The sequence below is a fragment of the Erythrolamprus reginae genome, chromosome Z (assembly GCF_031021105.1).
Source record: "Erythrolamprus reginae isolate rEryReg1 chromosome Z, rEryReg1.hap1, whole genome shotgun sequence".
Taxonomy (NCBI): Eukaryota; Metazoa; Chordata; class Lepidosauria; order Squamata; family Dipsadidae; genus Erythrolamprus; species Erythrolamprus reginae.
In genome coordinates, this window is record NC_091963.1 from 110,397,955 (window position 1) to 110,416,805 (window position 18,851).

An 18,851-nucleotide genomic window follows, 5' to 3' on the forward strand; every position below is an offset into this window, starting at 1 on the left:
TAATTATTGGGTTGAAGAAGATAAGAGATCAAGAATAAGGAAAAAGTGGTTAATAGCAAATGAAAAAGAGGGTGGATGGGAAATTCCTTGTTTGGAGTTGTATAGGGAAGCAATTCAAATTGAAAGGTTAATGGAGCTGCAATTATTCGAAAATAAATGGATGAAACTGGAAAAATAGATAAACGGGATGAAGAATAGATAATTAATTTTTATAAAGTGGAATAGGAGTGACTTAGATAAATTAATAGGTCCCATGAAAGGGACTATGGAAATTTGGAAAAAAATGGCAGGGGAAAATAGGACTATATAAATGAAAACTGTCATCATTTTATGTAATAGAGATAACGAAACAAATTTAAATAGGGTTATAGGAGAGTTGAAGGGAAGAGGGATAACTAAGATAGAACAGTTATATGAGAAGGATGGGAGGCCAAGTATAAATCGTATAGAATAGTAGTTGGGTAAGGGAAGATGGCTACAAATAAATGCAATATTAAATATCTGAATGAAAGGGAGAATAAAGAAGCACTATTTAGGGAGGAGATAGAGTTAGAGAAAATAATAAGAGAAAAAAGTGAGGGTACAAAGGCGCAAGCAAGTAATATATCTAAGATGTTAGTGCAGTCAGATGGGGACGTGATCCAAGGATTGACTTAATGGTGGCAAAATGAGATACAAGTAGAGGCGCAAGAGATGAAAAATATAGTAGAGAATGTAAGGAAATCTAAGAATACAAGAGTTAGGGAAATGAGAAGGAAAATATTACATGTGGTATTACACACCCATTCAACTCGCATACTTTCAGCAGAATGTTAAAGGTATTTGTTGGCATGGGCGCCAAGATAAAGGAGTGTTTATGCATATGTTTTGGAAAAGCCCAGTAGTGCAGAATTTTGGGCAAAAAGTGCAAGAAGATATTAATAGGATATTAGATATAAGATGGATAATTACTAAGGAAATGGCAGTATTGGTTAAAAGCAATGAGATGGGAGAATTCAGAAAAATAAAACAAGCAGAGATAGAAAGCGCTCAGGCGGTAATAGTCTTGGGTTGGAAGGACGCGACAAAATGGACAATGCAAAATTGGTACCGGTACATGGTGGACCACATTCAATTTGAGATTATGGATAAAAGGATGAATTTGATTAATGAAACTGATTTGTGACAACTGATGGGACGATGGGACAAGGTAAGACAATATATGGTGAGTAGAATCCGAGACCAAGCTATAAGAAACAAGTTGGAATCACTGTATAATATGTAAATAAATATTTCGCTCTTGGGTTAAAATGGTTTTATACAAGAAACACCCCCGATTGGTGGTGGAGTACGAATGTTTGTCTGGTGGTGGGCACAATCACTGAGCACTTGTTATATGTTGTGTGTGTGTTTTTATATTATAAAATCAATAAAAATATTTCTTTAAAAAACAAAAAACTACCGCATGAAGATATTTGGGCAACGTCTGGAGTAGACACAGACTGCCTGTCACTGTAAAACAAAAAAACCCTCAGACCTCTCTTATAAATATCTTAAACGTATTTCTTGTTACCTTCTCAGTGACTATGGGTGTGGAAGACAGTGTGAGATTTGTGGGTTCAATTTCTGAATGCTTCTTGTGCTTCTGTTTAGGCCTTTCTTTGTCTTTTCGACTCTGTAAAAGAAGATCAAAAACATAGCTAAAGCTTTTGCCTTTTCTAGCAACAGGTGAAAAAGTACAAATAAAGGAAAACTGATAGAGGCAGAAGGATATAATTTTTCTCCTTTGCCATCCATTTCAGCCTTGTCTTTGCTCATCTAGAGCATTTGCCAAAATAAAAGAAAAACATGTTCCCCACTTCAGTCTGTCTTACTGTTAGAAAACACAAACCCATGTTAGGTTAAAAAAAGATGAACAAGAGACCACTGTTCACATCCATTCTCCATGCAAGGGATTACAGATATGACTTTTTTTAAAGCCTTAATTAAATTATACCAAAAATTTCCTTTGGGCAATGCAATTTGCAAAAATCAGACAATACTCTCAAACCTGCTGAGGATCCAGCAAATTAATTGGTTAAACTACTTGGTAAAGATGCTTGTCCATGCCAATCTGTGTGAAAGGGCTAATTCTTTTTTGTAAGACTTTAGGATACTTCCAAATAAAATTTGGACAAATTACATTTGTAAGGCAGCCAATTTGCCTTTGGGGATCAGCAATTATTTTTTCTTTTTCTATTCCCTTGTGCAAGACTTTCCGTTTTCCTTCTAACTGTGCCCTGATTAAAATAAGGATTTGCTGCTGTGAATTTCAATTTCTAAAATATGTCAATTCCTGAATGATTCATTGCTAATTTTTATTTTTGGAAAATGCTCAGTAGTAGAGCTTAAGAAAGAACAGATATCAGATTATGTTGAAACCCTGTGCCTATGAGTTTTTTTATTTAGTCACTGTTCGGTTATGTAACCACATTTTTACACTAGTAGATGACCTGAAAGTGATCTGGTTAGACAAAAAGCATCCTTCTTGATCCTCTTGGATTTCCCAGCATTCAACAAGACCATCAGTCATGTTATTCTTGACTGCCTGCAGGGTAGTGTTACCGCTCTTTTCTTAGTGGATGATGGAGAAGGATGAGTGTTTGGCTGGTCTAAAGGCTTCTCCACTGGGAAGTGCTACAAGGTTCTTCTCTATCTTCTCTTCTATTTAACATTTAAATGAAATTGTGGAAGCAGTCATTTGTTAGTTTGAGATGATTTTCTTGATCTTCAAGAAAATACCAGACTGCTATTGGACTAGTGTGATGTAGGGTCTCCTGCACCAGCAGGGGGTTGGACTAGATCAGTGTTTTTCAACCAGTGTGCCGTGGCACACTAGTGTGCCGCGAGACATGGTCAGGTGTGCCGCGAAGAAGGAAGCTCAGGTTCCGGCCTCACAACTTTTTGCTGAGAGAGAGAGTGAGAGTGAGAAAGAGAGAAAGAAAAAGAGAGAGAAAGAGAGAGAAAGAAAGCAAGAGAGAGAGAAAGAGAGAAAGCAAGAGAGAGAAAGAAAAGAAAGAGAGAGAAAGCAAGAGTGAGAGAGAAAGAAAGAGAGAAAGAGAGAGAAGGAAAGAGAGAGAGAGAAAAGGAGAGGAAGGGAGAGAGAGAGCAATGAGCAAAAAGGGGAGGAAAAAAAAGAGAAACGAGAAAATGATTGAGACAGAGAATGAGAGGAAAGAGAGAGAAACAAAAGAGAGAGAGAAGTGACTCTTGATTTAAAGCATATGATAAAAAGCACCCAAAGAATAAGAGACAGAAAAACCCAGCCCTCACCTGTTTTTGGAAATGGTTCAAGAATGTGTATACACACACACACACAAGGGTGGGGAGGAGACAGGGATGGAAAAAGAGAGGAGAGTGTCTTAGAGTGTCATTTTGGTGGGTGGTGTGCCTCAGGATTTTGTAAATGTAAAAAATGTGCCGCGGATCAAAAAAGGTTGAAAATCACTGGACTAGATGACCTGCAAGATCCCTTCCAACTCAAATAAATGAATGAATGAATGAATGAATGAATGAATGAATGAATGAATGAATGAATAAATAAATAAATAAATAAATAAATAAATAAACAAATAAATGATATTTTATCTCCACATTGGGACAGAATAATATTGTGGGTGAAAAGTGCTGATCCAATACAGAGAGGCTGTAAAAACTTGGATGGGGTAAAATGGTTATGTTCAATCTCAACAAAGCTGAGTTACTTCAGAAATTTAGCTTTCTTTTTTGCTCCTCTAGGGATTTTTGAAGGAATCACTTTGCCACTGAAGAAGCAAGTCCATGCCTTGGAGACTGCATTAGACTTAGAGTTACTGGACAGTTTGATGGAAGTTTTTGTGCCATTTGGACTCTTTTGTGGAGGAAGAGGCTTTGACGATAGTGACCTATGTCACCTTTTAGTCTGTTCCACCTGGATCTACTTCTAAAAACTTACCCCTGAGGTAAGGACGTTTGTAATAGAGATTAGATCTGATATTTTGAGAACAAGTTGTGGTTCCCGCACAAAATGGTTGCCTGTTGAGTGCCTTCCTTTAACCTTTAACAGGATGGTTCCTGTTATCCTAGAACATTGATGGTGAACCCTTTTTTCCCTCAGGTGCCAAAAGCACATGCACACACACTATCGCACCCACGTGAATGCCCACACCCATAATTCAATGCCTGGGGGAGGGGGGGAATTGCCTCCCCTGCCCCTCCCAGGCCCTCTGTAGGCCAGAAACAGCCCATTTCCCAAACAGGTAGGCCCGTTTTCCACTCTCCCCAGTCTCCAGGCATTTCCCTGGAGCCTGAGTAGGACAAAGACGCCCTCCCACATCACCCCAGAGGCTCTCTGGAAGCTGAAAATTCCCTCCCAGAGCCTCTATGTGAGCGGAAAATCAGCTGGCCGGTGCACATATACATAGGTTCGCCATTACTGTCCTAGAACCTTATTTTGACTTCTACTTTCACTTTAGGCACACAGACAGATTTCAAAATAAAGCATAGATTGTAGCTCTTACTGTTTCCATTTTTAATGATGCCTATGTACATATGTGATGAGTAAATATATGCAGGAAATAAACATATGTTGGAGGCTGGCATTTACTTTGCAGAATCAAAAAGGAAATAAAAGGAACAAACGATCAACAGCAAGCAAGGCAAAAGCCAGGCAGGTACCAAGGAGATGCTGTAATCCCACAGATTTTTAATAAAAAAAAAATTAAAAGGGGAAAAAATAGAGTTATTTTTATAAACAATATAGTCACATATCTGGTTCCCAATATTTCCAGAAAACCATACCCAGTTCAAATCTATGCACTGGATGGTTACCACATGCAGTAGACATTGGCCCCAGTAAATATTCATAAACCTGCAATATCAAATTAGATTTGTTTATATCAATAAAAGACACACCAGCCAAATGAAGAATGTTCTTCATTTATAATTCATATTAACATAAAATATTCTGGCTTCACTGTTGTTGCTTTTTGCTACTTTGGGTTTTTCTGCTTAGTTTTAAAAGGTACACATTAATATTATTGCTAATGTCCTTTTAAACAGATACAGTTTTAATCTCCTAGTTTAACACAGATTAATTATCCCAAATTCCTCAAATTGTTGAGGGCAATATGCTGACTCTGTAAACCACTTCGAGAGGTCTGTAAAGCACTATACAGTGCTATATAAGTCTAAATGCTATTGCTATCATAGATATGCAAAAAAAGAAGACATATGAACTAGCTTTTTAGGGGGTGTGGCCTATTAGAGGCAGAGGAAATGGGGGCGGGGTAACATCATTCTTGTATATAATTATTATATACATGGCCCACATCTATAAACCTCTTGCCAATATTAAATTCTCCTTAAATGCCAAACAGAGCATGAAAGGTGAAATCATGTACACTAAAAATCATGTACAGACATGCTTAAAGTATGGATTTCTTCTCTGTAGGAATAAAAATACTCATGGACTTGTCACTTTGAATGTTAGTGGCAGTATCTTAGAATATAAAATGAAACATTAACTCAGCCATTCTGATATACCCAGCAGAATTCCCCACCTCATGTTTTCCCTTTTGGCTCTAAGTACCTGTTTACCTTTCCTTGAGAACTTTCATTTCCCTTCAGTATACACTGTAGACACCCAGGTACCCACACAAACTACAAACCTGTTTCCGTCTTTGTCTGCCTTATGCTAAACTTCTCTCCCTCCCCCCAACAACACGTATTGTCATTAATTAGAAAATCTGAGTGGAGGAAGGGGTGCTGCCATGCTTCATGTGTTTAAATAAAAGGCCACCCCTACCTTCCCGACGCTTCACACTCCTTTGCAGCAGAAATTGCCCTGGGAATGCCCGGATTTGCAAATCGCATTGGGGCTGCCAAGTTCATCTCACTGCCCAAAGTTCACCAACAAGAAGTCTCTCTCTCTTTCTGTCTCAGTCTCTCTTTTTTTAAAAAAATCCTTCAGTGCTGGGAGTTTCAAGCAGCTGAGGATTGGGTGGCATTGGAGGAAGCACAGAAAAAGGCGATAGTTAAATGAGAAGAAGGGGGGGGAGCAAAGCAACAACGGGGAGGAGGAAAGGAGCTCATCGGAGCACAGGAAGGCGGTGCCCATGTTGCACATACTAACTTGTAGATCTCCAACGTCAGGGTGAGTGAAATAGGAGCTCTTCAGATGCCAGCGAGGGCTTACCCCCACCTTCCGTCCCCAACTCTTCCTGTAAGTCTGGGCACTGAAGGAAAAGCAGACAGCACTGGGCAATCAGATACGTTGGTGTGCCCTGCCTGATGGGCTGCCCTTCCTTTTCTGCAAACAAGGACAAGCCTTTATCTGAACGCAGGCTCCCTCACCCTCAGTTTTGGTGAAATATGATAGCCTAGCAAGGAAAAAAATGTGTGTGGAGGGTGGGCGAAGGTTGCGCAAGGAAGGGGGGGAGGCAGCTGAGCACCTCTGAATCATTTGCAGGGCACAATTTTAATTAAGATTCAATGCTAGAATATTGTTTTGGAACACAATGGTTTTAATTAAGGTTCAATGCTAAATATTATTTCAGAACACCGTGATAATGTTACTAAGTGCAAAAAATATCCCTCCTTTTTCTTTAAACCTCCAGCGCACTATCTGAAATTAAACTTTCAATTCTGCTCAGTCACAAAACATAGGTCGGTTTTCTTGGTACAGATAAGGGACCCTAGAAAAAAATGCCTCTGACTTTTTGTAAACCCCACAGCAACATTATATAGTAGGTATTTTAGGTATAGAAAAGTGAAGGTTGCTTTAGACCGATCAGGAATTCACAGAGTAGATGATACCTGGACAAAGATGCAACGTCCTTCCGGTCAACGACTACTTCACCTTCAACCGCAACAACACAAGAGCATGCAACAGATTCAAACTTAATATTAACCGCTCCAAACTTGACTGTAAAAAATATGACTTTAACAATCGAGTCGTCGACGCGTGTAACTCATTACCGGACTCTATAGTGTCTACTCCCAACCCCCAACATTTCTCCCTTAGACTCTCCACGATTGACCTCTCCAGGTTCCTAAGAGGCCAGTAAGGGGTGTACATAAGTGCACTGATGTGCCTAACGTCCCCTGTCCAATTACCTTTCCTTTTCTCATATATCCTATATATTCTCTCCCTCTAATCCACTCCTCTTCTTTTTTACTTACTATCCCTATATATACTACTTAATGTCTATTTCATTCCATATGTATTGTATACAGTATTGGACAAAGAATAAATAAATAAATAAAATAAAAAGAACTTCCAAACTTAGAGGTTTTTTTCTTGTTCAAGATGCTACATCAATAATCAAAACTGGTGGGCTGTCATACCCTATGCATTGAGCCCACTGGTTATTTAACTTAGTTATCCTAAGGTCTGTGCAAAATAAAGTTATTCACAGCATGAATTTCATTGATGCCAATGTGTAGCTTGTTTAGCTACTGGATCAAGCTGTTTAATGCAATACAAAAAATAGGCAATCTGCTTTAAATTGCCATTTTAAATTTGAGGCACTTCCAATGGATTCTGTCTGATATTTAAGATCCATAGGAGTGAGATGCTTTACTAACCACATTGGGTGTGAATATTTTTCTGTGCCTGCTCCCAGGTCATAGACTAGGCTAACTCCTTTCCTTTACTGGCAGATAAAAGTATTTTTTTATTAAGGCAAGGTTTTGATGGACAGACTGGTCTCGTTGCTCAGCTGTGGGGGTGCAATTTTGCCACTTATTCCTTCTTAGGGTTGAGAGAAGGTGACTGGCTCAGAATCAGCAAGCTGGTTTTGTGCCTATGGCAAGATAAGAACTGGTTCTAGACTGGTGCCTAACCATTACATAGAAACATAGAAGATTGTCGGCAGACCCTAAAGTCTGCCCTTATAATATTTCCTGTATTTTATCTTAGGATGGATATATGTTTATCCCAGGCATGTTTAAATTCAGTTACTGTGGATTTACCAACAACGTCTGCTGGAAGTTTGTTCCAAGCATCTACTACTCTTTCAGTAAAATAATATTTTCTCATGTTACTTCTAATCTTTCCCCCAACTAACCTCAGATTGTGACCTCTTGTTCTTGTGTTCACTTTCCTATTAAAAACACCTCTCCCCTGAACCTTATTTAACCTTTTAACATATTTAAATGTTTCGATCATGTCCCCCATTCCCTTCTGTCCCCCAAACAGATTGAGCTCATTAAGTATTTCCTGATAAGTTTAAGTTTTATGCTTAAGACCTTCCACCATTTTTGTAGCCCGTCTTTGGACCCGTTCAATTTTATCAATATCTTTTTGTAGGTGAGGTCTCCAGAACTGAACACAGTATTCCAAATGTGGTCTCACCAGCGCTCTATACAGCGGGATTACAATCTCCCTCTTCCTGCTTGTTATACCTCTAGCTACGCAGCCAAGCATTCTACTTGCTTTCCCTACCGCCTGACTGCACTGTTCACCCATTTTGAGATTGTCAGATATCAATAGTCCTAAATCATTCTCTTCTGAAGTTTTGCTAGCACACAACTGCCAATACAATACTCAGATTGAAGATTATTTTTGCCCAAGTGCATTATTTTACATTTGGGAACATTAAACTACAATTTCCATTGCTTTGACCACTTATCTAGTAAAGCTAAATCATTTGCCATATTACGGACATCTCTAGGAATATCAACCCTATTGCACACTTTAGAGTCATCGGTAAATAGGCAAACCTTCCCTACCCTATGTCACTCACAAATATATTAAAAAGAATAGGACCCAGAACAGACCCTTGTGGCACACCGCTTGTAACCAGGCTTTGCTCAGAATACTTGCCATTAAAAACAAACCTCTGATGCCTATGCTTCAGCCAGCTGCAAATCCACTGAACTATCCAGGGATTAAGTCCAATCTTCACTAGCTTATCTATCAGCTCTTTATGTGGAACCGTATCAAAGGCTTTGCTGAAGTCCAGATAGGCAATATCCACGGCACCACCTTCATCCAACACCTTTGTGACATAGTCAAAGAAATCAATGAGATTAGTCTGACATGATTTGCTCTCAGTTAAGCCATGCTGGTTTGGGTTCAATAAGTTATTTATTGGAGAGGGGCGGCATACAAATCTAATAAATAATAATAATTATTATTTATTGGTTTTTAGGTCCTTATTTATCCTCTTTTTGAGTAGAGTCTCCACCATTTTAACTATAACTGATGTCAAGCTAACTGGCCTGTAGTTATTAACTTCTTCTCTACTGCCCTTCTTGTAGATAGGCACAACACTGGCCATTCTCCAATCGTCAGGAACATCTCCTGTTAAAAGGGATTGGTTAAACAAATCAGTCAGGGGGGTAGCAATCACATACCTGAGTTCTTTAAGAACTCTGGGGTGGATGCCATCTGGATCCATTGCCTTATTTGTCTTTAATCATTCAAGTTCTTTTAAGACATGGGCCTCTTGAAATCACTGGAGTTGAATCCCTACAGCTGGAAGCAATGCTATATCCACCCATAGTATTATATTGTAAGTTGCCTTCTGAGAATATCTGAACAGAAGTAGCTATTCAAATGGTCAGCGACCTCCTTATTCCCACCAATGTATGTATTATCTCCAGTACTAAGCTTTGTGATGCTGCAGTTTTTCTTCTTCCTATCACTAATTTATCTGAAAAAGGTTTTATCCCCCTTCTTCACAGATTTGGCAATTTCTTCCTCTTTTGAGGCTTTAGCAGCATATATTATCTGTTTCGTCTCCTTCTGTCTCATTTTATACACCTCTCTGTCAGCTATACTTCCAGACTCTTTATACCTCCTATAGGCAGACTTTTTTTCATTGACTATAGACCTTACATCAGGGGTCCCCAAACTTTTTACACAGGAGGCCAGTTCACTGTCCCTCAGACTGTTGGAGGGTCGTACTATAAAAAAAATCCTGCAATTTTCTTAACGCCGCCCTGGGGGAGGAGGAGGAGGCGAAGTGGAGCAAGTCCCCAACTCCTGCTGCCCTGCCTGAGGAACCCGCGGAGCCAGCCGCTGGCGGTAGACATAGAAGGAAAGGGAACCGTACCCCCTCCTGGCCGCCACGGATGTGCCGGTGCCGAGCTATCGATGCTACGGATTGGAGCTAGAGAAGAAAAGCCCGAACTGGCTGCCAAGAATAAGAATTCTATTCTCCAACGCTGGCAAGTGTAAGCGGTGGGTGTTGGTCAGTGGTTTGGCTGCAGACGTTCACGTTTGAGACAGGAGCCCCAGGCTACAAGCAGGCTACAACTGAGCTGGCCAGTGAGAGTGGATGGCGAGAAAGGTAGTGCCAAAGATGCGGACTGGAATGGATTTGAATGGATTGGAGCAGGAGAAGAAAATGGGAACATTCAAAATAAAAAAAAATGCCGGCCTCCACACTTTCGTCACTCCCTGCCCCCAACTCCAACGCCCGACTCCATTGCGCAGCCTTGGAAAAGGCTGCGTGTGTGCGTATGTAATATCTCGTGCACTGCTGCGGGCTGGATAAATGGCCTCAGCAGGCCACATGCGTCCCGCGGGCCGTAGTTTGGGGACCGCTGCCTTACATCATTACTAAACCATAGCAGTTTCTTCTTCCTTTTACCTTTAGTTATTTGCCTTACATACAGTCCAGGGGCTTTTAAGGTGGCCTTTTTTAATACAGTCCACTGGGCCCTTGCTCCTGCCGTTTTATCCCTGCTCTTTGTAATTCATTATTTAAATATTTCCCCATTTTATTGAAATTTGTTTTTCTGAAATCCAATTCTTTGGTTGTAGTACAGGATTGCTCACAATCAGGTTTTACATCTAACCACAAACATAGGTGATCACTGCAACCAAGTTTTATTCCACCTTAACCTCTGAAACCCGTTTACACCAAACTGGCTTTCAAAGAGATATATAGTTTTTGATACGAGACACACACACACACATGCACAATGTGATCTCAGTGAAACAGGAAGTGTATGAATAGAGGATCCAATGAAGATGGAAGAAAATTGGAAATTCCGAAAGAGAGCTAGAATGAAACTCTCTTCCTTCATATGCTAATTTGGTGTCTTTGATCCTTCAATCTCTCATTGCAGATTGTGAACTTCATATTATCTACTTTGTTGAAGTTTGCTGATTTTGGAAAATAAGGATGAAATGGAAAAATATATTTCGGGTGTATTTTCAAGATATAGCAAGAAAAACACAATACTGAACATTTTAATCCCTTTAATTCTGTCTGATATTGCAGAAATAAAAAGAAGATAACATCTAAAAACATTTTTAAAAGATGAGCCTACTTATGTTCTCTGTTTTAGATTTCAGAAATAGCTTTTTGTACTTTTTATAGTTTTAGGGTTTTAAAAAATCTGAGTAACTTCAAAACTTCTGTATTTTCAAAGTGACGAAAGTTGGCCCAGCTACTTGATAATATTGCCTTGGCCAATTCTGTCAATTAATGTATAAGCAATGCAGTAGGAAATGTAAAATGAATTATTAGTTAAGCCAAATGAAAGCTTTGATGCTGCCAGTCAGGAGAATTAAAACATATTTTATTTCCTATATCAGAGAAGTTTGGATATGGACTATCAGTTACTCATAAACATAGTGAAAGAGGAATGCTGCACTACATTCAGTGTTCTTTCTTACAATTGCTTGACTTGCCAAAAATGTGAGGGGAGGGTGAATTTAATTGATACATACATTGTTTTGCAGAAAGGGCTGCTATCTATACTTGTAGAGAAGGCAGCTTATGGGCTCATCAATTGTTCAGATGAGACACCATTGGAAAGGGAAACAAAAACATGATAAACCCACCAAAGTTGCCTCAAATTGTGACATGGGAAGCAAATAAATTTAATATAAGTAATACTAATAGTAGTAGTAGTAGTACTAATACTAATAGTAGTAGTAATACTAATAACAACAATAACAACAACAATAATAATAATTTATTGCAAATGTAATAGCCTGTTCAGTACAGGTAATTGTTGCTTAATGATAGCCTTGTTTAGCAACCATTTGAAGTTATGATAGTCCTGGCAAAGTAACTTTTATGACTGGTCCTTGCATGATTGCCATTTGACGTGCATCACAACTGGCTCCTGGTAAATAGAATCAATGTAAAATCACAAGCTGCAATCACATGATATCTAACTTAACAATTGCAGCAGAAATGAGATCTTAAGTCTGTTGCAGTGACTGATGTCTCACTCAATGAACACATCAGTTAGAAACTGAGTTGCCAGTCCTGATTATATTCATTAAATGAGAATTATCTGTACCTGAAAATAGGATGCATTGTTGCTGAACATAGGACATAAAGCTTAGATCTACCTGGTCATGTTCTGTAGAATCCCCAGTCTATAGGACATGCTGAGAATTATGAGAAACGATATCCACATTTCAATTTCCAGCACCAAGGGAATGGTTTAGCTTTACAGTGTTGTATGAACACAGCCATTGTATAGCTTCTAAATAAACCAAGTATATTTTGCAAATCCAATCAGTACAGATAGTCATCAAGTCATGACCATAACTGAGTTATGACCACAACTGAGCCTCAAATTTATGTTATTAACTGAAACTTTTGTTAAGTGAGGCTTTCTCTATTTTACAGATTCCTTACCACAGTTGTTAAGTGAATCGTTGTATTTGTTGGGTTTATTTTTTTCCCTCCACCTTAAGATAAAACAAATGCAAATAACAAAACACAATACCAATATCAAACCAGATACATATGCCAAATTTCCATATCATTAATGTGCTTTAAGGAGTTTCTTTACTTTCTACCTTCTCCCTCCCCTCCCATAACTCCATCTCTCCAGCATTATAAGTAGTACTAAACTTTAAAAACAAAAATAAAGAAAAAGAAACAAAACTCCCAAATATATCTTTAATATCTAACATTCCATAAATTCCACATTCATCATTATTTATGTAGAAAGGGAAAGAGAAAAGAAAAAAAATCTTCCTCACTCCGACATTTAGCTAATTCCCTAATAGAAATAGTTTTTCCATGTAAAATCATATAAAAATGTGAACTATGTTAGATTTGTGTTACATTAGCAACTAGTGCTGCCACTATTTCCTTTTTTTTCATCAGGGGGTCTACCCGCTATTTTCCAATCTGTTACCGTTTTTGAAAAAAGGAAAAAAAATATTCATAATACTTAAGTATTTTTAACTTCCATCCATTCATAAAATTTCCCCCAAATTCTATAATATTCTGAATCTTCTTTATCTTTAAGTCTTAAAGTAAGTCAGCACAGTTCATAATCTTCCTTATTATTTCTCTTTCTGTTGGTATCCTATTCAATTTCTAATTTTGTGCGTAAACAGGTGCTGTTACTATATGCACAATTAAGTAAATTTCATCTCTATTGAAATTATCTGGTAAAATTCCCAACAAAAATATCTGGTTTTAATTCAATAGTCCTTTTCAATATCTTCTCAATGTAGTGCTGAATTTCTTTCCAAAATCTTTTGTGAATCATTGCATTTGTTAAGTTAGGAACATGGTTGTTAAGTGAATCCACCTTCCCCATTTACTTGTCTAAAAGTCGCAAAAGCTGATCACATGACTCCAGGACATTGCAACCATCATAAATATGAACCAGTTGCCAAGCAACTGAATTTTGATCATGTGACCATAGGTATGCTCTAATGGTCATAAGTGTCAAAAATTGTCCTAAGTCACTTTTTCAGTGCTGCTGTAACTTTGAACAATCCCTAAATGAACTGTTATAAGTCAAGGACTACCTGTAGTAGTTTTTAGTAAATCATGTTTAAACATAATATTGTTTATGTGGTGAATTCAGTCAAGGACAGTAGTACAGTGATACCTTGTCTTACAAACTTAATTGGTTCCGGGACGAGGTTCTTAAGGTGAAAGGTTTGTAAGACAAAACAATGTTTCCCATAGGAATCAATGGAAAAGTGATTAATGCGTGCAAGCCCAAAACTCACCCCTTTTGCCAGCCGAAGCGCCCATTTTTGCACTGCTGGGATTCCCCTGAGGCTCCCCTCCATGGGAAACCCCACCTCCGGACTTCTGAGTTATTGCGATGTTGCAGGGCCCAGTAAGGGAATCCCAGCATCGCAAAAACGAGCGCTTCACTGGCAACGGAAGTCTGGAGGTAAGGTTTCCAGCGAGGGGAGCCTCAACGAAATTGCAGCATTGCAAAAATACTGAAGTCCTCAAAACCCCACTTCCGGACCTCTGTGTTTTTGCGATGCTGCGATTTCACTGAGGCTCCCCTCGCTAGGAAACCCCACCTCCGGACTTCCGTAGCCAGCGAAGTGCCCGTTTTTGCGTTGCTGGTATTTTCTTGCTGGGATTCCCCTGTAGCATCACAAAAACACGGAAATGCGGAGGTGGGATTTCCCATGGAGGGGAGCCTCAGGGAAATCCCAGCAGCGCAAAAACAAGTGCTTCGCTGGCAATTGAAGTCCGGAGGCGGGGAATCCCAGCGGCGGCGGTGGGTTTGTAAGGTGAAAATAGTTTGTAAGAAGAGGCAAAAAAATCTTAAACCCCGGGTTTGTATCTCGAAAAGTTTGTATGACGAGGCGTTTGTAAGATGAGGTATCTCGGTATATGCAAGGGTATGTACCAACGGCAGATCCTTTCAGGACCCTAAAGACATCATCAGAGATATACAAGATATTGCTTGATATGATCCCATTTGATTGGGTTTTTTCTATGGGAATATAATCAGGACAATGGACATATATTTTTATATTTTCTGTTGAAACAGAACAGGGCTGTCAAACTCACGGCCCGCGGGCCAGATTCATCATGCATTGGCCATGCCCATGCCCAGTTTGGCAAAGGGGGGGAAGTCGCGATATGTCATGTGACGACGTGAGTTTGACAACTCTGAAACAGAAGATAAAATATTAGTGATTCCTTCTACAATCCAACGGTCTACCGTACCCTTTTTGTCTTTCTTGTTGTGCATTATCAAATTGTACTCTACATTTTTGCAATAGAGGAATGAAAGAACAAGGGATAGTTCAAGAAGAATAAAATACAAATATCTAGACCCTGATTTTACTATCCATGTTTTTCCTTCTAATTTGAATATAGCCCTTCTGTAGCTTATCAGCGTTGTCTATTCCCCCACCCCACCCCAAGTTGCCTACCATCCTGCTCATCCTTCTGCTTTGTTTTTGTCTGGTGTCATATTAAGTACTTTGTTCCATTACTACATTTACCAAGCCAAGTTTCCTCTTGTCTCTCGTTTTCCTTTCCAGTTTCCATTGCTTTCCCTGGCAGCAGATGAATTTAGGAGAGCGCCAGAGCCTGCATTGCAAGGAAATTGGACAGGCTATCTACAAACAGCACTTTCTAATGACAAAAAAACTTTCCACATTTCGCAGAAGTAGCATTCAAGTGTAGTCTGTTTTTATACATATGAGTTTGACTTCTAAAATGGATTAAGCATATTGACAAGATAAAACATGAATCCTCAGTCTGTGTTGCAAAGGCCTGGAAACTGGTCATAATATTGTTCCAGATAAATATTAATTTTACAAAAAGGAACAAGCATAAATCATATCCACTTACTTGGAAATTTTAATTCCAACTTTTTTTGAAGGAAGGAGGGAGGGTGGCAGTGGTAAAAGCAAATGAAGAGCTATTATAAAAGCATTTTGCATATACAGTACTGTAGTTGTCTTTAATATTTCTTCTTGAATTTTAACTCCTAGGATTAAAAATAGCTTGCTCCAATTCTGAGTACAATCTGCCCATACCATAGTTGATGCACAACAAATCAGGTTATTATAATTGGATTTTTTTTACTGTGCAGTTTGAATTGTTGTACAGCAACATTTGACTCTTACTCATTAAAAATATAACAGGAAAAAATATATGGGAATGCTTTCCTTTCCTAAACCCAAGACACTGAAGATATAAAGTTCAAAATTAAGTCAAATTCTAGAATTCTTTCTCCATCCAATTTTTTTTCACTTCTTCCATCCAGAAATAAACCTCAATCAATTCAACAGAGTTTACGTTGCAGTAGATGTGTTCAGTTAAATTCTTTTTTACAGCTGATTTCATTAAAAAAAGGAAAAGATAATTCTATTCATTCATTCATTCATTCATTCATTCATTCATTCATTCATTCATTCATTCATTCATCCAAAATGTCTCTGTTCCCATGTTGTTCCATTTTTTTCAAGTCCTTATAAAAAGCAATTTCCGTTGTCTATTGCAGCAAAATAGTTTCAGATGTAATCTGCCAGTTGCAGTACTCCAGTTTCCCTTAACTGGCGCCTTCCAGATGTGGGTTACATCTCTTAACATTCCTAACAACATGGCAGATAGCCATGCTGACTGAGAATTCCTAGGTTTCAATTACATTATTTCTGAAGGGTGACTGGTGGGAAAAAGCTGTGCCAATGGAAAATCAGTGAGACTGATAACAGTGCCATCTCTAGTAGGAATATCTTTCTTCCTAGTACCATCATTTTTTGAAAACTGTATCACTGACAACTTATACACACATTTATAATATTATAATATACCGGTAATTTATAAAAATTATAAAGGTATTATAATATAGTTCATAAAAAGCGATTAAAGTGACAAAACCTATTTCTTATTATTATTTATTAGATTTGTATGCCGCCCCTCTCTGCAGACTTGGGGCGGCTCACAACAGTGACAAAAACAATATACTGTATATTGACAAATCTAATAATTAAAATCTAAGATAACAATTATACATTTAAAAATCTAAAAGCAAGGAACCCCAATATAAAAAACATACATACAGTCATATAATGCATTTATTTCACTAGGCTCCTCAAAGTGGCTCAGAGGTACTAAGAGAGGGACATAAAAATTAAGGTGGATTCTATTCCCCTGTACTTATAAGAGCAGATTTAAGCATGGATTGAAACCTTGAAGGCAAAACTTATATGAAGATAGAGATGGATTTCTGCAGTTTGTAATTAACTGGATCTTCTGCATATTTACGACTTCTCTCTTGGCCACAATAGACCAATGAAGAGCCCTTGGTACTCTCTGAACCTGCTTATTTTCCTGTAGAGATTTCATTATCCTAACTAGGTAATATGATCAGTGCTAGTCACTAGCACTGATATTACCTAGTTAGGCTAATGAAACATCTGAAAGAAAAAAGCAAGGTCAGAGAGCACCAAAGACCTCTCCTGACAACCCCAAGCCACAAATGTTCTCCTTTATTGGTACAATAGAACACGTCATAAATCTTCCTGAGTTGGTAAAGCTTTTGCCCTTAGCTAGTTACTGAATGTGTAACTGAGTTTCTGAGAAGTGGTACAAATTAACCAAATGTTGTCTTCATTGTTACCTGGAAGAATCTAATTATTTCAGCAAATAATGTTTTTGCTTCATCGTTACCTGGAAGTATCTAATTATTTCAGGAAATAATATTTTCCAGATGTTGAATTATTCAACCAATACTAACTCGGACAGATAAAGTAGAAAAGCAAGAATACAGTATACCATAATTAGGTAAAGTTTATCTATTTGATTTAATCTGCTTTGGTATTAGAAAGGCAAAATACATATTCCATGGAATAATATATGCATTTGCTCTCAACCTTTGATGTGTGCCTCTTTGTATTTTAATTTTTTATTTGAATTCTTCTCTCTTACCTTCTTTGGTTTCTCATGATGAGACACATGCTTCTCTTGTGTAGGGGACGCTGACCGACTCTTCCTTCCTCCAATAAAAGAACCACCTCCAAAATGCCGTGATGTCGTCGTCTGGAGGCAAGTGGGAATTAGCGATAAGATTTTGGATCAGATGGAAATAAAAGAGAAAAGTAAAAGCAAACAGGAAAAACTAATAGGCTTCTTCTACCAATAGCAGTTGGGTTTTTATAATTTATAATACCCTCTTCCTCCTAGATGTTTCCACTATCATTTTATGTCAAGCAAGCTTCAAGCTGGAGATGGAGCCAGAGATAATTTTTGAATCCATGGCTTAATCTTTAAAGTAAAAGATCCAATCTGGCCTAAACACTGGTCAGCCCTAAAGCTTAATAGAAATGACTCATACCAATCTTTTTGATTGCCTCAAAAACAAATAATGTGCGAAAACACAGATCTTTGAAGCAGTTGCTGTTTAATAGTAATCTGTTACAGCATAAAATTCAACCCCCCCCCCCCAATATCCTCTTGTCCAATATTAACTATATTTTATCAGCAATGAAACTACTGCTACTACTGTTGTCTTTTCATCATGTAAGAGAAAATCATAACTTGGTCAGGAACAGTTGTGTATTCCTCCAGGACTGTTATATCTTAATCCTAAACTTCAATTGTTTATTGAAAGAACATTCTAATGAGAAACATAGGTCACTCCTCAACACTGGCACGTTTAATTATACTGTACTACCCTGTTTCCCCGATAGTAAGACACCCCCGATTGTAAGACGTATCGGGGGTTTCAGGGGGGTTGGCTAATATAAGCCGTACCCCGAAAGTAAGACATATGTCTTACTTTCGGGGAAACACGGGGGTATTGCCGGGGGGGGGGAGCCCGATGACGTCGCTTCCAAGCTCCCCGCGCACCCCTCGCCTTCGTCTCGCCGCGGCGCCACCGCCTCTTCCCCGGCTTGGCAAAGCGAAGGACGGCGCTGGTCCGAAGCGAGCCGAGCGGGCGGCGGCTTGCAGCGAAGGCGCTCGTCCCAGCAACCGAGTCCTGCCGAGGCTCGGCTGCAAGCGGCCAGCGAGGCCGACCGGCTCCGAGGCGAGCGGCCGGAGCTGCGCCCTCCTTCGCCCGCCTCCTTTCCGGCAGGCAGGTGGGGCTGCCCAACTGCGCAGAGCGGCTCCTCCCCTCCAGACACACGCTTCCCCAACACGCGTCTG

At 39.0% G+C, this 18,851-nt stretch overlaps 1 protein-coding gene across 5 annotated transcripts in view; it reads right to left on the reverse strand.

Moving 5' to 3' along the window:
* Positions 1–18,851, reverse strand: part of MLLT6 (MLLT6, PHD finger containing) — a 165,489-nt gene that overhangs the window by 88,095 nt on the left and 58,543 nt on the right. For all 5 annotated transcript variants that reach the window (XM_070729837.1, XM_070729838.1, XM_070729840.1 and 2 more), the window contains exons 7-8: positions 17,634–17,744; positions 1,553–1,654 (exon numbers count right to left, since the gene is read on the reverse strand). In XM_070729837.1, the coding sequence (XP_070585938.1) occupies positions 1,553–1,654; positions 17,634–17,744 (213 nt within the window). The remainder of the gene's footprint in view (positions 1–1,552; positions 1,655–17,633; positions 17,745–18,851) is intronic.